The following is a 25,807-nucleotide window of genomic DNA, read 5'->3' on the forward strand; positions in this document are numbered from 1 at the left end:
CTCTGCCATGTACATTGGTCAAACTGGACAGTCTCTACGTAAAAGAATAAATGGACACAAATCAGATGTCAAGAATTATAACATTCATAAACCAGTCGGAGAACACTTCAATCTCTCTGGTCACGCGATTACAGACATGAAATTTGCGATATTACAACAAAAAAACTTCAAATCCAGACTCCAGCGAGAAACTGTTGAATTGGAATTCATTTGCAAATTGGATACAATTAACTTAGGCTTGAATAGAGACTGGGAGTGGCTAAGTCATTATGCAAGGTAACCTATTTCCCCTTTTAGAGTAACAGCCGTGTTTGTCTGTATTCGCAAAAAGAAAAGGAGTACTTGTGGCACCTTAGAGACTAACCAATTTATTTGAGCATAAGCTTTCGTGAGCTACAGCGATGAAGTGAGCTGTAGCTCACGAAAGCTTATGCTCAAATAAATTGGTTAGTCTCTAAGGTGCCACAAGTACTCCTTTTCTTTTTGCGAATACAGACTAACACAGCTGTTACTCTGAATCGGTGTAGCAACTCTGTCTAAACAGGGTGATATCCTAGCCAGGGCACAAGGAGAGCATAAAGGTTATTTGATTGTGTCACCTACTGATGGTGTGGAAACTTGTAGCAAGAAGAAAAAGATTCCTGAACTTGTGTGTGGCAAAGGGAAGGAGAATGTTTATAACCTTTTATCTAGGAAGTCTATAAATTTGCCTGAAAGGGGATTGTGTAGGAATCCGCTTGATGAGCCAGCGGTGATGCTGGATGTATGTGAGACCCAGAAAGAGTCTGTTTTTGCTCAGGAAAGTGTTCCTTTAGAGCAAGCCCTAGGTGAAGAGGTTTAAGGGCAGAATTTCTGTGAAGGGTAAATTGTTGCACAGAAAAGCCCCTAAGGAAAGGAATCCTCATGGTAATCTTTGCAAGCAGTTTACTGCAATTGGAGGGTGTGAAAGTGATTTAATCAAGGAAGTTTCAGTCCCTAACAGCCAGAAATTTTCTGTTGTGAATGGATCCACTGACTTTCCTTTTGAAAGATAGCTTTGAAAAGGTCTCAGATGGAGTAAAAGCTGTTAAGGAATTTAAACAGCCCTATGATGAAGTGGCTGTGTTTGGCCAGGTTGTTGGGGAGACAAGGTTGTTGAGAGAGGAATACCTCCATGTAGGCTGGGGCTACACTTGCAGCTGTAGAATGCTTTGGGTTAAACCAGCCTTCGTAGAGCGCAGTAGGGAAAGTGCTGCAGACTGTCCACACTAACAGTTTCAAGCACACTGGCATGACCACATTTGCAGCACTTGCAGTGGCATTGAGAGCGGTGCATTATGGGCCGCTAAAGTGGCTGCAATGTGCTTTTCAAATGAGGGGGGTGGGGTGGAGTGTGTTGTGTGAATGTGTGGGGGGGGGAGAGAGTGGGTTTTGGGGTGCTGAGAGTGTGTCAGCACGCTGTCTTGTAAGTTCAGCCCCCGTCCCTGCTTCTCACTCACTCACTCAAAGCAAACAGTAAATGTTTGTCTGATCAGATAAGCAGCCACTGTCTGAAACAGAGCTTTGAAATGCACTTCTATAGTGGTTTCACCACAAAGGGAAGAGTGACCACTTGGCTTAAGGGGATTATGGGACGTTTATGGAGGTCAATCACAGCGCAGTAACTTCTCTTTCACACTGACTCTGCGGTTTCTCAGCCAATACGCAACAGCCATTATCCCTCTCGCCGAGGTGGAGTACCAGGAGCGCTCCAGCCATGGAATCCGAGCGCTCTACGTGCCTTGCCAATGTGGACGGGGAGTAAGGTAAAGCGCTCTGGGCGGCTTTATTGTGGTACAAAGTGCAAGTGTAGCCAAGCCCGTAGATTCTGTGAGTGAACAGTCTGTGTCTCAGGTTCAGAGGGAAGACTGGGTAGATGGCAGGTCTACTCTCACCTCTAGACACTTTGGATATGACTTGTAGTCTCTCAGTGAACTTAACATCTAATTCCGTGTGGAAGCAGAGGTTGGTAAGGGAAGGACAACAGTTGTTAGTGAAAATGGATGGTATCTCTTTAAGACAGAGTTTAGCCTTGGAATCAGTAGCAGTTAAGGATCTGAAAACTGGTGAACTGGCTCCTGTCTGTGGTAATGCAAATTACTTGACTGACTGGGAGAAGACTTGCTAATAGCTAGTTTCAGAGTAGCAGCCCTGTTAGTCTGTATCTGCAAAAAGAAAAGAAGTACTTGTGGCACCTTAGAGACTAACACATTTATTTGAGCATGAGCTTTCGTGAGCTACAGCTCACTTCATCGGATGCATGCAGCGGAAAGGAGATTCTCCACTACATGCATCTGATGAAGTGAGCTGTAGCTCACGAAAGCTTATGCTCAAATAAATCTGTTAGTCTCTAAGGTACTACAAGTCCTCCTTTTCTTTTTGCTAATAGCCGTTAGCATAGACGGCACACCCAATCAGCCAGTGAATTCTGTTAAGCAAGAGAAATCAGGGTTTGATCCTTCAGGACAGGAAGGAAAGACAGACCTTAATTTTGCAAAGGGAAGCCACAGGCTAACCCTAAAAGGCCCAAACCTCAATGGTATTGAGCCAAAGGTGTGGCATGACAAAAATGATTGTAAATGGACACTTGCAATGAATTTCTTGTTATTGCTAATGGTAATTCTTGTAACTAATGTGTTGCTATTACCAAAAACTGTAAAAATGTGCAATGTGCCCAATCTTTTGGAAAATCCCTTGAATATGTTAAAAGCTATACATAAGATCACACTTTATGTAAAAGGCCTTGTTATGCTGATGTTGCACAGTTAATGCCTGTGAACAGTCTTGGAACTGATGTGCTGTATGAAAGGGGAAACTAAGGCACACTACCAAATTGCTTTCACGGCTAAATGCCAAGATTTCTATACCATGGACAACATCAGTGTCTACATTGACTTGATGTTAATTGGGTTTCAAACATTTGCCAGAGCTTGTATGGATAAAGTAGCTATGTTCTTGAGCTCTTGGCAAGATCACATGAGACATACAGGAACCACGCTGCAAGAGCAGATCCAATCCACTATTGTTCTCACCAAGTTTTACCTTGAGTTTGTAAAGAGATTCATTTATGTTATTGCACATGACTTTGATAAACCATTTCTGTTATACACTGGTACGGCTTCTAACCCAATACTAACTGTAGTAAGACAGAACCAAGGATGGGGAGCTCTTGGGATGCAGTCAGTGATGTTTGTGTCATCCCTTCCTGCATCAATTTTGCTTTGGGGGTGTGACATTATTGACATAATCTGGGACCGTATAGATCATTGTTGCAACTAAGGTCCTGTAGTGGCACCAAATCTTGTATAAAAGGGGTCAAATAAGGTATCTAAGACAAGGTTTTGGTTTGCTGGTTAGGATTATGCTGTCTATATGTGTGAATCATTTTTGTAGTTAAAGTTATGAATATTGGCTCTATACTGTCTGTATTTCAAACTTATGCTATGCTTCTGAGTGACACCCAGACAAGTTGGCATCAGCTCTGCCTAGCCTGCTGGATGGCCCATTAAGGACCATCAGCTATACCACTGACCCACTGAGAAAAGGCAGATAGGCCTTGTGACTCAGCAAAGTATGCAGGGACTTGCCCATGTGACTCCAAACTCCATTTTGCTGTAATTTTCCACAGTAAGAACAAAGAGGTGTTCTTACACCTAGAAAAGATGATAAAAGGCTGATGCCTTATCTCCATCTGGTCTTCAATCCTGCTTCTTACCTCTGGAGGGACTTTGCTACAAACGGAACCTCTAAACAAAGGACTGATGACCCATCCCAGCTGTGGATGCACTCCAGAGACTTGATTTGAACCTGCAGTTTATTCCATCACGGCTACAAGCCTGAACCAAGAACTTTGCCATTACTGGTCATGACCCGGTTATGTAATTGATTCCATTTAACCAATTCTTGCTCTCATCTATATCTTTTTACTTTTATGAATAAACCTTTAGATTCTAAAGGATTGGCAACAGTGTGATTTGTGGGTAAGATCTGATTTGTATATTGACCTGGGTCTGGGGCTTGGTCGTTTGGGATCGAGAGAACCTTTTTTCTTTTACTGGGGTGTTGGTTTTTCATCACCATTTGTCCCCGTAACGAGTGGCACTGATGGGAAACTGGAGTGTCGAAGGGAATTGCTTGTGTGACTTGTGGTTAGCCAGTGGGGTGAGAGGAAAGTCTGCTCTGTTTGGCTGGTTTGGTTTGCCTTAGAGGTGGAAAAAACCCAGCCTTGGGCTGTAACTGCGTTGCTTGAATCATAGAATATCAGGGGTGGAAGGGACCTCAGGAGGTCATCCAGTCCAACCCCCTGCTCAAAGCAGGACCAATCCCCAGTTTTTGGCCCAGATCCCTAAATGGTCCCCTTGAGGATTGAACTCACAACCCTGTGTTCAGCAGGCCAATGCTCAAACCACTGAGCTATGCCTCCCTGCAATTTGTCCTGCATTGGCACTCTCAGTTGGGTCCCATCAGAACCAGCATCATTACAACTGGCTACCACAGTAAACAGAGGGAGCCCCTGTGCAATAGCATGTGTGGAAAAGCCTGGTGGCCTTAGCTGGGCTGATCTGGAGCTAAGCTGTGAGCTAGGCCTCTCTGAGCAAAGGCTACTCTCCTGTTGCTTTTTTAGCCAATGATGCCGCCCCCCAGCCTCTGACCAATCCCAGGAGCACACGAAGCGCTTCAGCAACTCAGGTCAGTCTAACTTCAATACCTGGGCAGACAGGGGAACAAAGGATTAGGAAATCCATTGGAAAGCCTCTAGAGAATATCAGGGTGATAAGCAATAGCCAACCGCTTCATCGGAGGTTTTAAGACCAGGCTGGACAAACATTTGCCAAGGAGATCTTGATACGCTTAATCCTGCCAGCGTGGGGGATGGACTGGCTCAGTCGTTCTCAACCAGGGGTACCTGTATCAATGTGGGTACCCCCAGAGGTCTTCCGGGGGGTACATTGACTCATCTAGATATTTGCCTAGTTTTACAACAGGCTACACATAAAGCACTAGTGAAGTCAGCACAAATTACAATTTCATACAGATGATACATATATAACCACATTAGACACTGAAATGTAAGTACAATATTTATATTCCAATTGATTTATTTTATATGATAAAAATGAGAAAGTAGCCATTTTTCAGTACTAGTGTGCTGTGACACTTTTGCATTTTTATGTCTGATTTTGTAAGCAAGTAGTGAAACCTGGGAGGTACACAAGACAAATCAGACTCAAATAAGACCCCTGAAAGGGGCACAGGAGTCTGGAAAGGTTGAGAGTCACATGACTAGATGACCTCGAGGTCCCTTTCCACCCTACCTTTCTAGGAGATGTCTGTGTGTGGTTCTTGCCCCTATCTCTCTGTGCGACAGGTGAAACCACACTGAGATCTGCATACTCAGTTATGCAAGAACAGCAGTGATACAGGAAAGCAAACAGCATAAGCAAGGAAATAGCATGGCCTAGAGCAGCGGTTCTCAAACTTCATGGCACAATGACCCCATTCTGACAACAAAAATTACTACACAACCCCATGAGGTGGGAGGACCAAAGCCTGGGTCTGCCTGAGCCCCACTGCCCTGGGTGGGAGGGCCAGAATGGAATCCCAAGGGCTTCAGCCCTAGGCAGGGGGCCTGTAACCTGAGCCCTGCAGTCCTTGGCTGAAGGCTTTTGCCCTGGGCGGTGGTGCTTGGGCTTTGGCCCCAGCATGTCTAAGCCAGCCCTGGCCACCCCATTAAAATAGGGTCGCAACCCACATTGGAGTCCCAACCCACCGTGTGAGACCTGCTGGCCTAGAGCAGTGACTTTCGCACTTTAGCAAGCACAAAACCAGCGCAACGTGTCTCAGCACCAAAATGGTACCTCCCGTAGCACAGCGCCCCCTAATGCCGTGCCAGGGTCCTGCGGTCAGCCCTAGCCGCAAGGGGAGAGCGTCCCTGACTCAGACCCACCTTACTCCCTGCAGTACAGCACCCCTGAGCTCTGGGTGGGGGAATGGGGTCGGCTCCATGAGGAGAGAGTGCCCCCCTATTGAGCTCCCACCACCCCCTAGCACTGAACTGGGGCATTAGTATCAGCACTGACTGTGAGAGGAGAGAGCCCCCCTACTGAGGTCCCATCCCACTCCCTGAAGACAGCTGTTAAGAGAGGTCTCTGGAACGCCTGCCATTGTACTGCTCTTATGGTGCATATTGAGGGGTCTGGTATTAGAAGAATCAATCTGGCTAAGAATCAGAAATAAAGACGTCAGTTGTATTTTAAGGCATTATTCATTGCCCTATCAGTGGCTCATGTGAAAGCTGCATCTGCTGCCCACATGGAGAAATCCCCAGCAAGCAGATTAGGAATAAACTTTCCATAACAGCTCCCCTATAAATACCTGAGGGCTGGGGCTTGTTCTTTCATGTCCAACAGCCTGGATAGAAGTATGACAATGTGGCTCGTACTGGCGTTGCTTGCGGTGGCAGGTAATTATCTTGTGTGCAGCCAGGCTAGCTTGTGGAGCTCGGTAGTGACGGGGGGCCAGGACCTAGCTGCAAAATCAGAGTGAAATTAAACCGGCTCCAGCTAAGGGTTAGAATGAAACAAAGTGTAATTTCTGCAGGAGCTGGTGCATTAGTAAAGGAGCAGCTGAAACCTCTGGGTTTGCCTGGGCATCTCTGCATTAGGGGTGGATGAAGGGCCAGGTCCTCTGCTGTGTCCTGGCTCTGCCCAGCAGGAGTGGAGGCGTGTGTTGATTAATATAGGCTGGGCTAGTGTTTATATATCTCACATTATCAATAGGAATATATCAGTAAGTATTAAGCACATAAGAATAATATAACAGTAGTTACATAGCCTAGAGTGGCCTATACTTGTTATAGAACCCTACTCACTTATGCTGAGTGTCCCATAACCCCTTGCATTTACTAAAGAAAGTTTTGGCTTAAGCAAATAAGGAAGCTGTCAAGCCCAGGACAGATGACAGCTTTACCATAGCACCAGATAGGGAGTTGCTCTTACAGGCCTATACTGGAATGTCCCTAAGGAAAAGGACATGACATGATCGTTTTACCCTCGCTCAGACCCAGGAGGTGCCTTCATGCCCTTTGTTCCCTGGAATGCAAAACTTCAGAACAAACCTGATACGAGTAGGACATGGTACCAGGAAAACAAGGTAGAAAGCTGATTAGTTAAATCTAGCTTCAGATTACATACACAGCACCTTGTACTTGTAAACAGGCAGGACATAAAAAGATGGCTTTAGGGGCGTAACTTTGTGAGCATACCTTCTGTGTCAGGTAAATGTAACAATGCTGAATGAGACAGCTTCCTGGAGACTGGTATCGTATAGAACCTTTTCCCTGCACTTTCTTATTATTGGCTTTCAGCAATAAACCTCACTGATCCTGGTTATTTGGTCACTTGAATCTACCTCATAACAAACCGAAGTGTAGTCAAGCAACTGCCTATGCAATTTAACAATCAATGCAGATAAATGGGAACAGAGCAGTGGCCCATTGCCGCACAGGAGAGAGCCCATTCTATCTAACAGTGGTATTTAAAATGACTGTTACCAAAATAAGGCCCCTAATCCAGCAACATATAGTGCGCAAACCCAATGGGCTGACTCACCTGAGTAAGGTCATATGTATGTACGAGTGTTTGCAGGATTGGGGCCTAAGCAATGAATCCCACAAGCCAAATGGGCATCCTAGACTCACACGTGCGCAGACTGTGCCACCTTGCCAGTGCTCACAAGAGTTTAAAGTTCCTGACAACAGACACCTTCCCTCCCCTGCAGATTGTAAACAAGGCCCTTTATCTCTCTAAGAGTTTATCCCAATGACATTGGAGGGTCATTTTCAATGTCTAAAATGTTCCCATGTCACTGATCATGGCAGAGACTGGTGCAAAAGCCTGGGTTCTATTCACCCTGTATGGGATTTATTCACCTTCTGCATTTTGCTCGTCTCAGGCAAGTGGAACAAGGCTCAGCAGTTTCATTACCTGGCTTCTGTCCGCATGAGTCAAGGCTCTTGTGGTGTGTTTCCAACACAGCAAGAAAATGTAAAAAACCCAAGGAGAGACAGCAGCAGTCCCCCGATCTCACAGTCTGACCTGTATGGAGAGCACTAGCCCATTGGAGTCCCACTGAGAGAACATCTGCATGGATCCCACTGCACGAGTAGGCCCATGGGCCCATTAAAGCAACACTCCTGGTTTTAGGTTCTCTGAAGTCCTCCACTTACAAAATTCACACCTGAAGGATTCTACACACTAACAGCATCCACCCTGGTCAGCGCCAGAGCCCACCACCAGCTCGTCAGACCCAAAGCGGGGACAGGAACAAGAGTCCAGAGCTTTCCCAGCCCCGCTGCATGCATTGCTGCTTCATTACAAATGTCACCCATGTAATCCAGTGAACGCTTTCTCCCCACAGCTGCTGCACCACACGGAGGAGACAAGATTGTCGGGGGATACGAGTGCACCCCCCATTCACAGCCCTGGCAGGTCTCCCTTAATGTCGGGTACCATTTCTGTGGTGGATCCCTCATTACGGACCAGTGGGTGGTGTCAGCTGCCCACTGCTGGTACTAGTAAGTGAGGAACTCAGCGTCTGTGTGTGCGTGTCACTGTGTCTTCATTGCAGTACCAGGGGGGTGGGAGCAGGCTGAGATTACAGGGGTTGGTGGGGCCTGTCCAGAGGGGCTCTGAGCCACCGTTTGTTTCCCAGCCCCAACTCCATGCAGGTGATCCTGGGAGACCACAACATCCAGGTCTTTGAACAGACCGAGCACCTGATGCGCATCGAGACCATCGTGTGGCATCCCAGCTATGACTACCAGACAATGGACCACGACATCATGCTCATCAAGTTGGCCCACCCTGTCCAGACTGACGCCTACGTCCAGCCCGTTCCCCTGCCGACCGCCTGCCCAGCTGCTGGCACTTCCTGTGTGGTGTCGGGATGGGGCAATATCCTCAGTGACGGTGGTGAGTTTAGCCCTCTCTCTGTCTCGGGAGCTCCCAGGCTGCTCAACACCATCATCTGCTGATAACATGGCCCACAATGTGCCAGGCATTTGTGGACGTCCCTGCCCAGAGAACTCCTAGTCCAAGCACAGACACAGAGAGGCAGGGTTGGGGGAGGTACAGCAAACAGGGATTTTATACAAGTGGGGCACCCTGACCTGGCCTGCCAAACCCCACTGGAGCCCCCTTCCACAACTCTAGTGATGAGCTCTGAGCCCATCTCTGTGCACCCTCCACCCTGTATTGACACTGCCCAGACCTGGCCAGCTGGCACAGCCCAGAGGTTAGTGTCCACTGAGGCTGGCTGTGAACTGGTGCCTCGAACGGCGACAGGTGCATGGAGTTAGCACAAGGCACTTGTTCACATACCTGAGAAAACAAAGGCCGGATACAAGGTGATGGGTATTGCCAACAGTAACTAAACCACCCTCACATGTGCCCCTTCCCCACCCCACAGGGAGCCCAACCCCATTTTACAGAGGGGGAACTAAGCCAGAGCTCCTCCAGAGCTGTGGAGATAGCCCAGGAGTCCTGACTCCCCCACTCCACACACACCCTACTCTAACCCACTAGCCCCTATTCCTCCTTCAGAGGCAGGATAGGACCCAGGAGTCCCAGCTCCCGGCCCCCCCGCTCTAATCCACTAGACCCCACACCCTCCCAGAGCTGGGGAGGAAACCCAGGAGTCCTGACTCCCACGCCCACCCTGCTCTAACCCACTAGCCCCTACTCCCCTCCCAGAGCCAGGGAGAGAATCCAGGCACGCTCACGCCCACTTTCACATTCAGAGTATTCTGCCTCCCTGACTAGTGTTCAGGATAGCAATTTTATCCCTCCAGGATGCAGCATGGGAAGGAGGAGAATGCCTAGTGCTAACAATTCCCCTCTACCTTTCAGTGTTCAGCCCATACAACCTGCAGTGCGTCAACATCCCCATCCTCAGCAACGCAGAGTGCGAGGGCTCCTACCCTGGGATGATCACCAACACCATGCTGTGCGCTGGCTACCTGGAGGGAGGCAAGGATGCATGCCAGGTGAGGGCTAATGGCCACGGCCCTGTCAGGCTGTTAGAGAGACTCTAGCCCTCCTGCCAGCAAACAGGGGGAAGGACCTGGGGACTGCATGCAGTATAATGGACTGGGGAGGTACGGTGACTTTAACCATCCCTTAATTTGCTGGCATCTCCTTCCTCTCAACTTACACACAGGGAGACTCTGGTGGTCCACTGGTCTGCAACGGGGAGCTGCAGGGCATTGTGTCCTGGGGGATCGGTTGTGCCCAGAAGGACCAACCCGGTGTCTACACCAAAGTCTGCTCCCTGCTGCCCTGGATCGAGAGCACCATGGCTGCCAACTAGTTCAGACAGACGTCTGGGAACATGTACGCTCCCACCGCTCCACTGGACCCAGACGAGGGGAAGAGGGAGGGCATCTCAGTGTGGTGCACTACCACTGTAATGCATAGCCAGAGCGAGTGCAAGAGGTGGCAATAAATCCAGCTGACCCCACAAGTTATTCCTGTTTGTGTTGTGCTCTGGGTCCTGATGATTACAGGCTCAGCTAATTAATAATAATTAACATAGCAACTAGCCGTTTTAAGGCCAGAAGAGACCTAGTCCGATCCCCGGAACAGCACAAGCCAGAGAATCTTTCCCAGCGACTCCTGCACTATAGGGAAATGTTCTGCCCTCTTTGTGCCCCCTTTTTATTCAGTGCTTCTCAAACAGTCCCCGAACCTGCAATCAGATCCGAAGGCACAGAAGGTCACCAGGGCCTGACGACACAGATCCCGCTGCACACTCAGTGCCTCGCAGTCACATCAGTAACTCACCCAGCGCCGCATGTTTGCACTTTCTGTAGTAAAGGGCACTGGTTTAAAAGTGTGCTGGGGCTGGGTGCTAGGCGCCGACCCCCACCCCCAGACACTGCACACATATACCCTGAGAGGTAAGTTTCAGAGTGGTCTTTGTGGCACCTTAGAGACTAACGAATTTATTTGGGCAGAAGTTAAGTTCCTCTCCGCCAGCCCCCATCAGAGTATTAAGGCTTTCAAGACAGATTGTGGAAACACAGGAAAGGCACATAATGGGGTTGGGTGTTTCCGTGCAGTGCACAACAGTACAATTTTGGGTTTACACTCCCGAGGGGGTGTGCACTTGAGTACTAGGCAATTCCCGAGCTGAGTCTTCCCACGCAGAGCTGATTTCAGTGTCTGTGTCTTTCTGCAGCTGGGTGTGTCCCTACCTGTGTGTGTGCTGGAGGAGGCTTGAGGGCCTGGCTCAGCAGGAAAGGGTGAGGGAGCCGAGGCTGGTGGAACAGGCGGGCTCAGATGTATCCCAGTATATCAGGTAGCACCCTGGAAGGTGGGGGGCTACCCGTCACAACAACAGCATAAGAATGGCCATAATGGGTGTGACCATGCTTCAGTGGGTCACAACTGAGGATGCCAAATTCAGGACGAACTGCTGAGAAATAGGGCAGATACACCCCAAGGCTATTCCCCCATAGGATATACCAAACCAGCAACAAAAGTAAACTTCTGTCATAAATATAAAGGGAAGGGTAAACACCTTTAAAATCCCTCCTGGCCAGATGAAAAACCCTTTCACCCCTGTAAAGGGTTAAGAGGCTAGGATAACCTCGCTGGCACTTGACCAAAATGACCAATAAGGAGACAAGATACTTTCAAAAGCTGGGAGGAGGGAGAAAAACAAAGGGTCTGTGTCTGTCTGTGTGATGCTTTTGCTGGGGACAGAACAGGAATGGAGTCTTACAATTTAGTAAGTAATCTATCTAGGTATGTGTTAGATTATGATTTCTTTAAATGGCTGAGAAAATAAGCTGTGCTGAATGGAATGGATATTCCTGTCTTTGTGTCTTTTTGTAACTTAAGGTTTTGCCTAGAGGGATTCTCTATGTTTTGAATCTAATTACCCTGTAAGGTATTTACCATCCTGATATTACAGAGGTGATTCTTTTTACTTTTTCTTCTATTAAAATTCTTCTTGTAAGACACTGAATGCTTTTCTTATTGTTCTTAAGATCCAAGGGTTTGGGTCTGTGGTCACCTATGCAAATTGGTGAGGATTTTTATCAAACCTTCCCCAGGAAGGGGGGGCAAGGTTTTGGTGAGGATTTTGAGGGGAAAGACGTTTCCAAACGACTCTTTCCCAATAATAAACCCGGTTAGACGTTTGGTGGTGACAGTGAAAGTCCAAGGGCAAAAGGTAAAATAGTTTGTACCTTGGGGAAGTTTAACCTAAGCTGGTAAAAGTAAGCTTAGGAGGTTTTCATGCAGGTCCCCACATCTGTACCCTAGAGTTCAGAGTGGGGAAGGAACCTTGACATGGTGGCAGAGTGGTGGGATTAACTTGAAATCATTTTGAGATCAATTTGAGATTTTTTGTACCAGAAACACAGATTTTAAAAGGGAATTTTTTTTCCTTTGGGCTGCTGGAAAGCAGGTTTCCAATTGGAAGCAGTTGGAGTTTTTTTCTCTGCTTTGGGGCCAGAGCAGGAACGTGGACTTTTGCAGTCTATGATGATTATCCCATCCCCATGCTGTTGGGGGAAGACTTGGCCAATCATGTGAAGCTAGCCAAGAGGGTGGGAATGGTCACCCGCAGCCAGGCTAAACCAGCCGTCACGCCTAGCTCTGTTCTGGCAACTTCTACCAGGACCCGGTCAGAGGTGATGGACCCGGACCCCATGCCAATGTCTGCAACAGCAGTAGTGGATCCAGTCCCAGAGACCCAGACAGAGCCAGAACTGGAACTGGCGGAACAACTAGCACCAGACACATTGACCGCACTGAATCCAGTACTTGCAACCCCAACACCAGATGGCCCCACCGAACCTGAACCGGCAGCAGCCCATAACCCTACACAAGAGGCTCAGCCGGAGCCTGAACCCCAACATAGTGCCCCAACGGAGAGCGGTTCACAGTCAACGGAAACAGCCCCATTCCCTACATCACTTCCAGAGGGACCAAGCCTCGGTCCACAATCCAATGAGGAACTGATGTCTCCAGCATCAAGGGAACAGTTCCAGACCAAATAGAAAGCAGAGGAAAGCCTCCAGAGAGCTTGGACGGCGGCATGGAGCAACGCACCGCCTCTCAGCTCTTCTAATCGATCCAGGTTTGTTGTAGAAAGAGGAATTTTATACAAGGAAACTCTTTCTGGTGGACACCAGGAAGACTATTCTATGATTCTATGATTCTATGACTGGCATCCTCAGAGACAGTTGGTAGTTCCAACTAAGTACCGGGTCAAGCTCTTGAGCTTAGCCCGCGATCATCCTAGTAGCCATGCTGGGGTGAACAGGACCAAAGACCAGTTGGGGAGGTCATTCCACTGGGAGGGAATGGGCAAGGATGTTTTTACCTATGTCCAGTCTTGTGAGGTATGCCAAAAAGTGGGAAAACCCCAAGACCAGGTCAAAGCCCCTCTCCAGCCACTCCCCATCATTGAAGTCCCATTTCAGCGAGTAGCTGTGGATATTCTGGGTCCTTTTCCGAAAAAGACACTCAGAGGAAAGCAGTACATACTGACTTTCACGGATTTTGCCACCCGATAGCCGGAAGCAGTAGCTCTAAGCAACACCAGGGCTAAAAGTGTGTGCCAGGCACTAGCAGACATTTTTGCCAGGTTGGCCCTCTGACATCCTCACAGATGCAGGGATTAATTTCCTGGCAGGAACTATGGAAAGCCTTTGGGAAGCTCATGGGGTAAATCACTTGGTTTGCACTCCTTACCACCATCAAACAAATGGCATGGTGGAGAAGTTTAATGGAACTTTGGGGGCCATGATACGTAAATTCATAAATGAGCACTCCAATGATTGGGACCTAGTGTTGCAGCAGTTGCTCTTTGCCTACAGAGCTGTACCACATCCCAGTTTAGGGTTTTCACCATTTGAACTTGTATATGGCCACGAGGTTTAGGGGCCATTACAGTTGGTGAAGCAGCAACGGGAGTGATTTACACCTTCTCCAGGAACTAACATTCTGGACTTTGTAACCAACCTACAAAACACCCTCCGAACCTCTCTAGCCCTTGCTAAAGAAAACCTACAGGATGCTCAAAAAGAAAAAAAAACCTGGTATGATAAACATGCCAGAGAGTGTTCCTTCAAAGTAGGGGACCAGGTCATGGTCTTAAAGGCGCTCCAGGTCCAAAGACGGAAGCATTGTGGGAAGGGCCATTCATGGTCCAGGAGCGCCTGGGAGCTGTTAATTGTCTCATAGCGTTCCCCACCTCCAACCGAAAGCCTAAGGTGTACCATAGTAATTCTCTAAAGCCCTTTTAGTCCAGAGAATTAAAGGTTTGTCAATTTACAGCCCAGGGAGGAGACGATGCTGAGTGGCCTGAAGGTGTCTACTACGAAGGGAAAAGTGCTGGTGGCATGGAAGAGGTGAACCTCTCCATGACCCTTGGGCATATGCAGCGACAGCAGATCCAGGAGCTGTGCACTGGCTACGTGCCGACGTTCTCAGCCGCCCCAAGACTGACTGAATGGGCATACCACTCCATTGACACAGGTAATGCTCACCCAATTAAAGTCCAACCTTACCGGGTGTCTCCTCAAGCTAAAACTGCTATAGAACGGGAGATCCAGGATATGTTACAGATGGGAGTAATCTGCCCCTCTGAAAGTGCATGGGCATCTCCAGTGGTTCTAGTTCCCAAACCAGATGGGGAAATACGTTTTTGCGTGGACTACCGTAAGCTAAATGCTGTAACTCGCCCAGAAAACTATCCAATGCCACACACAAATGAACTATTAGAGAAACTGGGACGGGCCCAGTTCCTCTCTACCTTGGACTTAACCAAGGGGTACTGGCAGGTACCGCTAGATGAATCTGCCAAGGAAAGGTCAGCCTTCACCACACATGTCGGGCTGTATGAATTTAATGTCCTCCCTTTCGGGCTGCGGAATGCACCCACCACCTTCCAAAGACTTGTAGATGGTCTCCTAGCGGGATTATACTATAAGGTTTTGCACTATAAGGTGGGTAGAAAGTTGGCTAGATTGTCGGGCTCAACGGGTAGTGATCAATGGCTCCATGTCTAGTTGGCAGCCGGTGTCAAGTGGAGTGCCCCAGGGGTCGGTCCTGGGGCCGGTTTTGTTCAATATCTTCATAAATGATCTGGAGGATGGTGTGGATTGCACTCTCAGCAAATTTGTGGATGATACTAAACTGGGAAGAGTGGTAGATACGCTGGAGGGCAGGGATAGGATACAGAGGGACCTAGACAAATTGGAGGATTGGGCCAAAAGAAATCTGATGAGGTTCAATAAGGATAAGTGCAGGGTCCTGCACTTAGGACTGAAGAACCCAATGCACAGCTACAGACTAGGGACCGAATGGCTAGGCAGCAGTTCTGCGGAAAAGGACCTAGGGGTGACAGTGGACGAGAAGCTGGATATGAGTCAGCAGCGTGCCCTTGTTGCCAAGAAGGCCAATGGCATTTTGGGATGTATAAGTAGGGGCATAGCGAGCAGATCGAGGGTCGTGATCGTCCCCCTCTATTCGACATTGGTGAGGCCTCATCTAGAGTACTGTGTCCAGTTTTGGGCCCCACACTACAAGAAGGATGTGGATAAATTGGAGAGAGTCCAGCGAAGGGCAACAAAAATGATTAGGGGTCTGCAACACATGACTTATGAGGAGAGGCTGAGGGAACTGGGGATGTTTAGTCTGCAGAAGAGAAGAATGAGGGGGGATTTGATAGCTGCTTTCAACTACCTGAGAGGTAGTTCCAGAGAGGATGGTTCTAGACTATTCTCAGTGGTGGAAGAGGACAGGACAAGGAGTAATGGTCTCAAGTTGCAGTGGGGGAGGTTTAGGTTGGATATTAGGAAAAACTTTTTCACTAGGAGGGTGGTGAAACACTGGAATGCGTTGCCTAGGGAGGTGGTGGAATCTCCTTCCTTAGAAGTTTTTAAGGTCAGGCTTGACAAAGCCCTGGCTGGGATGATTTAATTGGGTATGGGTCCTGCTTTTGAGCAGGGGGTTGGACTAGATGACCTCCTGAGGTCCCTTCCAACCCTGATATTCTATGATTCTATGATGATTCTATGATTAAGAGATGCAGTCGCCTACCTTGATGATGTGGCCATATTTTCGGTTTCCTGGGCAGAACACCTGGAACATCTACAAAAAGTCTTCGAGCGCATAAGGGAGGCAGGACTAACTGTTAAGGCTAAGAAGTGTCAAATAGGCCTAAACAGAGTGATTTACCTTGGACACCAGGTGGGTCAAGGAACTATCAACCCCCTACAGGCCAAAGTGGATGCTATCCAAAAGTGCTGTCCCAAAGTCAAAGAAACAGGTGCAATCCTTCTTAGGCTTGGCTGGTTATTACAGACGATTTGTACCGCAATACAGCCAAATCGCCGCCCCACTGACAGACCTAACCAAAAAGAAACAGCCAAATGCCGTTCAGTGGACCGAAGAGTGTCAGAAGGCTTTTAACCAGCTTAAAGCGACACTCATGTCTGACCCTGTACTAAGGGCCCCAGAAAAGCTACGCCCACATGTTTGGGGACGGCGTTTCCACCTGCAAACCAACCATACTGCGCTACAGTGACTTCATACCGCCACGGGAAATAACAAAAAACTTATTCGGTGGAGTTTAGCTCTCCAAGATTTTGATTTCAACATCCAACACATCTCAGGAGCATCTAACAAAGTGGCTGATGAACTCTCCCGTGAAAGTTTCCCAGAATCAACTGGTTAAAATCGTCCTTGAGATGTGGAAAATATTGTTAGTCTTTATATACTTGGTAGTATATTTAGAGGTGCATGTGTCTTATTCACTCTGTTTTTTCCTAGAGCTCCAGGAAGAAATCCCAGCCAGCGTTTCACCCTATCTGTGATTTGGGGGGGCGTGTCATAAATATAAAGGGAAGGGTAAACACCTTTAAAATACCTCCTGGCCGGAGGAAAAGCCCTTTCACCTGTAAAGGGTTAAGAAGCTAGGATAACCTCACTGGCACCTGACCAAAATGACCAATGAAGAGACAAGATACTTTCAAAGCTGGAGGGGGGGAGAAACAAAGGCTCTCTCTGTCTGTCTGTTGTTTTTTTTCTCCTTGGACATATTCAGGAATTGCTCCTGAGCTATCAAATCACACATTCCGTTAAAGCTAGGGACACCCCTTCCTTGGACCCATTTATCTAACAGATCCTTCATCTGGTTTAGATAAGCCACATTACTTAGTCCAGGCCCTCTCTTAAGGGTTCAAAAGTTTACTCTGTACGTTTCAGATGTAATTTGAAATTGCTTTAAAACCAAATCCTTGAAGTATAGGTAATGGTTTCCTGCAATGACTGAGCAAAACTGGGCATGAACATGTGACTTGTCCATGTGACTCAAAACACTATCTGGTCACCTGTGATTCTCCACTAGCAATGCTGAGGTTTTTGTTTTGAAACAGTGTGTTTCCCTCCACATGGCAGAGGATATAAATGGCCTGGAAACCCCTCCATTTTGCCTCTATCCTGCTCCAGCCCCTGGGTTATGAATTTATACTAATGGGAGTATTCTAACCAATGGACTGAGGACCTTCCAATGATTTGTAATCAGCCAGAGACTTGACCTAAGCCAGCAGTTTATTCCGTCACTGCTACAAGCCTGAACCAAGAACTTTGCAATTACTGTATGTATTTGATTCCTTTAACCAATTTTAACTCTCATGTTTCTTTCTTTCTTTCTTTCTTTCTTTCGTTTTATGAATGAACCTTTAGTTTTAGATACTAAAGAATTGGCATCAGCGTGATTTTTGGGTAAGATCTAAGTTATATATTGACCTGAGTGTGTGGCTGGTCCTTTGGGATCAGAGGAACCTTTAATTGATGAAACTGGTTGTAAGGAACCACTCACCTTTAAATCCAGTGTTTTCAGTGCTAATACAAGGACTGGGATGCCCAAGGAATCTGGTTTTATTACTTCTTGTTAGCCCATTTGGTGAAACAGAAGTTTACTTTTGTTGTTGGTTTGGTATATCCTATGGGGGAATAGCCACCAGTCTTGGGGTGTATCTGCCCTATTTCTCAGCAGTTCGTCCTGAATTTGGCATCCTCAGTTGTGACCCACTGAAGCATGGTCACACCCATTATGGCCATTCTTATGCTGTTGTTGTGACGGGTAGCCCTCCACCTTCCAGGGTGCTACCTGATATACTGGGATACATCTGAGCCCGCCTGTTCCACCAGCCTCGGCTCCCTCACCCTTTCCTGCTGAGCCAGGCCCTCAAGCCTCCTCCAGCACACACACAGGTAGGGACACACCCAGCTGCAGAAAGACACAGACACTGAAATCAGCTCTGCGTGGGAAGACTCAGCTCGGGAATTGCCTAGTACTCAAGTGCACACCCCCTCGGGAGTGTAAACCCAAAATTGTACTGTTGTGCACTGCACGGAAACACCCAACCCCATTATGTGCCTTTCCTGTGTTTCCACAATCTGTCTTGAAAGCCTTAATACTCTGATGGGGGCTGGCGGAGAGGAACTTAACTTCTGCCCAAATAAATTTGTTAGTCTCTAAGGTGCCACAAGGACCACTCTGAAACTTACCTCTCAGGGTATATGTATGCAGTGTCTGTGGGTGGGGGTCAGCGCCTAGCACCCAGCCCCAGCACACTTTTAAACCAGTGCCCTTTACTACAGAAAGTGCAAACATGCGGCGCTGGGTGAGTTACTGATGTGACTGCGAGGCACTGAGTGTGCAGCGGGATCTGTGTCGTCAGGCCCTGGTGACCTTCTGTGCCTTCGGATCTGATTGCAGGTTCGGGGACTGTTTGAGAAGCACTGAATAAAAAGGGGGCACAAAGAGGGCAGAACATTTCCCTATAGTGCAGGAGTCGCTGGGAAAGATTCTCTGGCTTGTGCTGTTCCGGGGATCGGACTAGGTCTCTTCTGGCCTTAAAACGGCTAGTTGCTATGTTAATTATTATTAATTAGCTGAGCCTGTAATCATCAGGACCCAGAGCACAACACAAACAGGAATAACTTGTGGGGTCAGCTGGATTTATTGCCACCTCTTGCACTCACTCTGGCTATGCATTACAGTGGTAGTGCACCAACCCACACTGAGATGCCCTCCCTCTTCCCCTCGTCTGGGTCCAGTGGAGCGGTGGGAGCGTACATGTTCCCAGACGTCTGTCTGAACTAGTTGGCAGCCATGGTGCTCTCGATCCAGGGCAGCAGGGAGCAGACTTTGGTGTAGACACCGGGTTGGTCCTTCTGGGCACAACCGATCCCCCAGGACACAATGCCCTGCAGCTCCCCGTTGCAGACCAGTGGACCACCAGAGTCTCCCTGTGTGTAAGTTGAGAGGAAGGAGATGCCAGCAAATTAAGGGATGGTTAAAGTCACCGTACCTCCCCAGTCCATTATACTGCATGCAGTCCCCAGGTCCTTCCCCCTGTTTGCTGGCAGGAGGGCTAGAGTCTCTCTAACAGCCTGACAGGGCCGTGGCCATTAGCCCTCACCTGGCATGCATCCTTGCCTCCCTCCAGGTAGCCAGCGCACAGCATGGTGTTGGTGATCATCCCAGGGTAGGAGCCCTCGCACTCTGCGTTGCTGAGGATGGGGATGTTGACGCACTGCAGGTTGTATGGGCTGAACACTGAAAGGTAGAGGGGAATTGTTAGCACTAGGCATTCTCCTCCTTCCCATGCTGCATCCTGGAGGGATAAAATCGCTATCCTGAACACTAGTCAGGGAGGCAGAATACTCTGAATGTGAAAGTGGGCGTGAGCGTGCCTGGATTCTCTCCCTGGCTCTGGGAGGGGAGTAGGGGCTAGTGGGTTAGAGCAGGGTGGGCGTGGGAGTCAGGACTCCTGGGTTTCCTCCCCAACTCTGGGAGGGTGTGGGGTCTAGTGGATTAGAGCGGGGGGGCCAGGAGCTGGGACTCCTGGGTCCTATCCTGCCTCTGAAGGAGGAATAGGGGCTAGTGGGTTAGAGTAGGGTGTGTGTGGAGTGGGGGAGTCAGGACTCCTGGGCTATCTCCACAGCTCTGGAGGAGCTCTGGCTTAGTTCCCCCTCTGTAAAATGGGGTTGGGCTCCCTGTGGGGTGGGGAAGGGGCACATGTGAGGGTGGTTTAGTTACTGTTGGCAATACCCATCACCTTGTATCCGGCCTTTGTTTTCTCAGGTATGTGAACAAGTGCCTTGTGCTAACTCCATGCACCTGTCGCCGTTCGAGGCACCAGTTCACAGCCAGCCTCAGTGGACACTAACCTCTGGGCTGTGCCAGCTGGCCAGGTCTGGGCAGTGTCAATACAGGGTGGAGGGTGCACAGAGATGGGCTCAGAGCTCATCACTAGAGTTGTGGAAGGGGGCTCCAGTGGGGTTTGGCAGGCCAGGTCAGGGTGCCCCACTTGTATAAAATCCCTGTTTGCTGTACCTCCCCCCAACCCTGTCTCTCCGTGTCTGTGCTTGGACTAGGAGTTCTCTGGGCAGGGACGTCCACAAATGCCTGGCACATTGTGGGCCATGTTATCAGCAGATGATGGTGTTGAGCAGCCTGGGAGCTCCCGAGACAGAGAGAGGGCTAAACTCACCACCGTCACTGAGGATATTGCCCCATCCCGACACCACACAGGAAGTGCCAGCAGCTGGGCAGGCGGTCGGCAGGGGAACGGGCTGGACGTAGGCGTCAGTCTGGACAGGGTGGGCCAACTTGATGAGCATGATGTCGTGGTCCATTGTCTGGTAGTCATAGCTGGGATGCCACACGATGGTCTCGATGCGCATCAGGTGCTCGGTCTGTTCAAAGACCTGGATGTTGTGGTCTCCCAGGATCACCTGCATGGAGTTGGGGCTGGGAAACAAACGGTGGCTCAGAGCCCCTCTGGACAGGCCCCACCAACCCCTGTAATCTCAGCCTGCTCCCACCCCCCTGGTACTGCAATGAAGACACAGTGACATGCACACACAGACGCTGAGTTCCTCACTTACTAGTACCAGCAGTGGGCAGCTGACACCACCCACTGGTCCGTAATGAGGGATCCACCACAGAAATGGTACCCGACATTAAGGGAGACCTGCCAGGGCTGTGAATGGGGGGTGCACTCGTATCCCCCGACAATCTTGTCTCCTCCGTGTGGTGCAGCAGCTGTGGGGAGAAAGCGTTCACTGGATTACATGGGTGACATTTGTAATGAAGCAGCAATGCATGCAGCGGGGCTGGGAAAGCTCTGGACTCTTGTTCCTGTCCCCGCTTTGGGTCTGACGAGCTGGTGGTGGGCTCTGGCGCTGACCAGGGTGGATGCTGTTAGTGTGTCGAATCCTTCAGGTGTGAATTTTGTAAGTGGAGGACTTCAAAGAACCTAAAACCAGGAGTGTTGCTTTAATGGGCCCATGGGCCTACTCGTGCAGTGGGATCCATGCAGATGTTCTCTCAGTGGGACTCCAATGGGCTAGTGCTCTCCATACAGGTCAGACTGTGAGATCGGGGGACTGCTGCTGTCTCTCCTTGGGTTTTTTACATTTTCTTGCTGTGTTGGAAACACACCACAAGAGCCTTGACTCATGCGGACAGAAGCCAGGTAATGAAACTGCTGAGCCTTGTTCCACTTGCCTGAGACGAGCAAAATGCAGAAGGTGAATAAATCCCATACAGGGTGAATAGAACCCAGGCTTTTGCACCAGTCTCTGCCATGATCAGTGACATGGGAACATTTTAGACATTGAAAATGACCCTCCAATGTCATTGGGATAAACTCTTAGAGAGATAAAGGGCCTTGTTTACAATCTGCAGGGGAGGGAAGGTGTCTGTTGTCAGGAACTTTAAACTCTTGTGAGCACTGGCAAGGTGGCACAGTCTGCGCACGTGTGAGTCTAGGATGCCCATTTGGCTTGTGGGATTCATTGCTTAGGCCCCAATCCTGCAAACACTCGTACATACATATGACCTTACTCAGGTGAGTCAGCCCATTGGGTTTGCGCACTATATGTTGCTGGATTAGGGGCCTTATTTTGGTAACAGTCATTTTAAATACCACTGTTAGATAGAATGGGCTCTCTCCTGTGCGGCAATGGGCCACTGCTCTGTTCCCATTTATCTGCATTGATTGTTAAATTGCATAGGCAGTTGCTTGACTACACTTCGGTTTGTTATGAGGTAGATTCAAGTGACCAAATAACCAGGATCAGTGAGGTTTATTGCTGAAAGCCAATAATAAGAAAGTGCAGGGAAAAGGTTCTATACGATACCAGTCTCCAGGAAGCTGTCTCATTCAGCATTGTTACATTTACCTGACACAGAAGGTATGCTCACAAAGTTACGCCCCTAAAGCCATCTTTTTATGTCCTGCCTGTTTACAAGTACAAGGTGCTGTGTATGTAATCTGAAGCTAGATTTAACTAATCAGCTTTCTACCTTGTTTTCCTGGTACCATGTCCTACTCGTATCAGGTTTGTTCTGAAGTTTTGCATTCCAGGGAACAAAGGGCATGAAGGCACCTCCTGGGTCTGAGCGAGGGTAAAACGATCATGTCATGTCCTTTTCCTTAGGGACATTCCAGTATAGGCCTGTAAGAGCAACTCCCTATCTGGTGCTATGGTAAAGCTGTCATCTGTCCTGGGCTTGACAGCTTCCTTATTTGCTTAAGCCAAAACTTTCTTTAGTAAATGCAAGGGGTTATGGGACACTCAGCATAAGTGAGTAGGGTTCTATAACAAGTATAGGCCACTCTAGGCTATGTAACTACTGTTATATTATTCTTATGTGCTTAATACTTACTGATATATTCCTATTGATAATGTGAGATATATAAACACTAGCCCAGCCTATATTAATCAACACACGCCTCCACTCCTGCTGGGCAGAGCCAGGACACAGCAGAGGACCTGGCCCTTCATCCACCCCTAATGCAGAGATGCCCAGGCAAACCCAGAGGTTTCAGCTGCTCCTTTACTAATGCACCAGCTCCTGCAGAAATTACACTTTGTTTCATTCTAACCCTTAGCTGGAGCCGGTTTAATTTCACTCTGATTTTGCAGCTAGGTCCTGGCCCCCCGTCACTACCGAGCTCCACAAGCTAGCCTGGCTGCACACAAGATAATTACCTGCCACCGCAAGCAACGCCAGTACGAGCCACATTGTCATACTTCTATCCAGGCTGTTGGACATGAAAGAACAAGCCCCAGCCCTCAGGTATTTATAGGGGAGCTGTTATGGAAAGTTTATTCCTAATCTGCTTGCTGGGGATTTCTCCATGTGGGCAGCAGATGCAGCTTTCACATGAGCCACTGATAGGGCAATGAATAATGCCTTAAAATACAACTGACGTCTTTATTTCTGATTCTTAGCCAGATTGATTCTTCTAATACCAGACCCCTCAATATGCACCATAAGAGCAGTACAATGGCAGGCGTTCCAGAGACCTCTCTTAACAGCTGTCTTCAGGGAGTGGGATGGGACCTCAGTAGGGGGGCTCTCTCCTCTCACAGTCAGTGCTGATACTAATGCCCCAGTTCAGTGCTAGGGGGTGGTGGGAGCTCAATAGGGGGGCACTCTCTCCTCATGGAGCCGACCCCATTCCCCCACCCAGAGCTCAGGGGTGCTGTACTGCAGGGAGTAAGGTGGGTCTGAGTCAGGGACGCTCTCCCCTTGCGGCTAGGGCTGACCGCAGGACCCTGGCACGGCATTAGGGGGCGCTGTGCTACGGGAGGTACCATTTTGGTGCTGAGACACGTTGCGCTGGTTTTGTGCTTGCTAAAGTGCGAAAGTCACTGCTCTAGGCCAGCAGGTCTCACACGGTGGGTTGGGACTCCAATGTGGGTTGCGACCCTATTTTAATGGGGTGGCCAGGGCTGGCTTAGACATGCTGGGGCCAAAGCCCAAGCACCACCGCCCAGGGCAAAAGCCTTCAGCCAAGGACTGCAGGGCTCAGGTTACAGGCCCCCTGCCTAGGGCTGAAGCCCTTGGGATTCCATTCTGGCCCTCCCACCCAGGGCAGTGGGGCTCAGGCAGACTCAGGCTTTGGTCCTCCCACCTCATGGGGTTGTGTAGTAATTTTTGTTGTCAGAATGGGGTCATTGTGCCATGAAGTTTGAGAACCGCTGCTCTAGGCCATGCTATTTCCTTGCTTATGCTGTTTGCTTTCCTGTATCACTGCTGTTCTTGCATAACTGAGTATGCAGATCTCAGTGTGGTTTCACCTGTCGCACAGAGAGATAGGGGCAAGAACCACACACAGACATCTCCTAGAAAGGTAGGGTGGAAAGGGACCTCGAGGTCATCTAGTCATGTGACTCTCAACCTTTCCAGACTCCTGTGCCCCTTTCAGGGGTCTTATTTGAGTCTGATTTGTCTTGTGTACCTCCCAGGTTTCACTACTTGCTTACAAAATCAGACATAAAAATGCAAAAGTGTCACAGCACACTAGTACTGAAAAATGGCTACTTTCTCATTTTTATCATATAAAATAAATCAATTGGAATATAAATATTGTACTTACATTTCAGTGTCTAATGTGGTTATATATGTATCATCTGTATGAAATTGTAATTTGTGCTGACTTCACTAGTGCTTTATGTGTAGCCTGTTGTAAAACTAGGCAAATATCTAGATGAGTCAATGTACCCCCCGGAAGACCTCTGGGGGTACCCACATTGATACAGGTACCCCTGGTTGAGAACGACTGAGCCAGTCCATCCCCCACGCTGGCAGGATTAAGCGTATCAAGATCTCCTTGGCAAATGTTTGTCCAGCCTGGTCTTAAAACCTCCGATGAAGCGGTTGGCTATTGCTTATCACCCTGATATTCTCTAGAGGCTTTCCAATGGATTTCCTAATCCTTTGTTCCCCTGTCTGCCCAGGTATTGAAGTTAGACTGACCTGAGTTGCTGAAGCGCTTCGTGTGCTCCTGGGATTGGTCAGAGGCTGGGGGGCGGCATCATTGGCTAAAAAAGCAACAGGAGAGTAGCCTTTGCTCAGAGAGGCCTAGCTCACAGCTTAGCTCCAGATCAGCCCAGCTAAGGCCACCAGGCTTTTCCACACATGCTATTGCACAGGGGCTCCCTCTGTTTACTGTGGTAGCCAGTTGTAATGATGCTGGTTCTGATGGGACCCAACTGAGAGTGCCAATGCAGGACAAATTGCAGGGAGGCATAGCTCAGTGGTTTGAGCATTGGCCTGCTGAACACAGGGTTGTGAGTTCAATCCTCAAGGGGACCATTTAGGGATCTGGGCCAAAAACTGGGGATTGGTCCTGCTTTGAGCAGGGGGTTGGACTGGATGACCTCCTGAGGTCCCTTCCACCCCTGATATTCTATGATTCAAGCAACGCAGTTACAGCCCAAGGCTGGGGTTTTTCCACCTCTAAGGCAAACCAAACCAGCCAAACAGAGCAGACTTTCCTCTCACCCCACTGGCTAACCACAAGTCACACAAGCAATTCCCTTCGACACTCCCGTTTCCCAGTATCATCACCAGTGCTACTCGTTATGGGGACAAATGGTGATGAAAACCAATACCCCAGTAAAAGAAAAAAGGTTCTCTCGATCCCAAAGGACCAAGCCCTAGACCCAGGTCAATATACAAATCAGATCTTACCCACAAATCACGCTGTTGCCAATCCTTTAGAATCTAAAGGTTTATTCATAAAAGTAAAAAGATATAGATGAGAGCAAGAATTGGTTAAATGGAATCAATTACATAACCGGGTCATGACCAGTAATGGTAAGGTTCTTGGTTAAGGCTTGTAGCAGTGATGGAATAAATGGCAGGTTCAAATCAAGTCTCTGGAGTGCATCCACAG

The 25,807-nt window shown here is 48.7% G+C and overlaps 2 protein-coding genes across 4 annotated transcripts; one reads left to right on the forward strand and one right to left on the reverse strand.

Annotated features, from left to right (window-relative positions):
* Positions 1-6,441: 6,441 nt before the first annotated feature.
* Positions 6,442-10,386, forward strand: LOC144279416 (serine protease 1-like). Of its 2 annotated transcripts, none has more exons than XM_077840911.1 (5): positions 6,442-6,481; positions 8,437-8,593; positions 8,731-8,990; positions 9,927-10,063; positions 10,237-10,386. In XM_077840911.1, exons 1-5 carry the CDS (start codon positions 6,442-6,444, stop codon positions 10,384-10,386), a joined length of 744 nt encoding a protein of 247 aa, XP_077697037.1. The 2 variants fall into 2 exon arrangements, with proteins under 2 accessions (XP_077697037.1, XP_077697040.1); XM_077840914.1 differs by having other exon boundaries at positions 8,437-8,587.
* Positions 10,387-19,205: 8,819 nt separating this feature from the next.
* Positions 19,206-23,151, reverse strand: LOC144279451 (serine protease 1-like). 2 transcript variants are annotated; one of them, XM_077840963.1, is made up of 5 exons: positions 23,112-23,151; positions 21,006-21,156; positions 20,603-20,862; positions 19,529-19,665; positions 19,206-19,355 (listed from the first exon to the last, which is right to left on the reverse strand). In XM_077840963.1, exons 1-5 carry the CDS (start codon positions 23,149-23,151, stop codon positions 19,206-19,208), a joined length of 738 nt encoding a protein of 245 aa, XP_077697089.1. The 2 variants fall into 2 exon arrangements, with proteins under 2 accessions (XP_077697089.1, XP_077697088.1); XM_077840962.1 differs by having other exon boundaries at positions 21,000-21,156.
* Between the last annotated feature and the right edge of the window lie 2,656 nt (positions 23,152-25,807).

This window comes from Eretmochelys imbricata, chromosome 24 (genome assembly GCF_965152235.1).
Source record: "Eretmochelys imbricata isolate rEreImb1 chromosome 24, rEreImb1.hap1, whole genome shotgun sequence".
NCBI classification, from domain to species: domain Eukaryota; kingdom Metazoa; phylum Chordata; order Testudines; family Cheloniidae; genus Eretmochelys; species Eretmochelys imbricata.

Excerpts from the sequence above, each read along its gene's own strand:
- LOC144279451 (XM_077840962.1), bottom strand. The coding sequence starts at position 23,151 with ATGACAATGTGGCTCGTACTGGCGTTGCTTGCGGTGGCAG. Across the intron at positions 19,666-20,602 it reads CAATATCCTCAGTGACGGTG|TGTTCAGCCCATACAACCTG; the intron begins GTGAGTTTAGCC and ends TCTACCTTTCAG. Across the intron at positions 19,356-19,528 it reads GAGGCAAGGATGCATGCCAG|GGAGACTCTGGTGGTCCACT; the intron begins GTGAGGGCTAAT and ends ACTTACACACAG.
- LOC144279416 (XM_077840911.1), top strand. The coding sequence starts at position 6,442 with ATGACAATGTGGCTCGTACTGGCGTTGCTTGCGGTGGCAG. Across the intron at positions 6,482-8,436 it reads GGCGTTGCTTGCGGTGGCAG|CTGCTGCACCACACGGAGGA; the intron begins GTAATTATCTTG and ends TTCTCCCCACAG. Across the intron at positions 8,991-9,926 it reads CAATATCCTCAGTGACGGTG|TGTTCAGCCCATACAACCTG; the intron begins GTGAGTTTAGCC and ends TCTACCTTTCAG.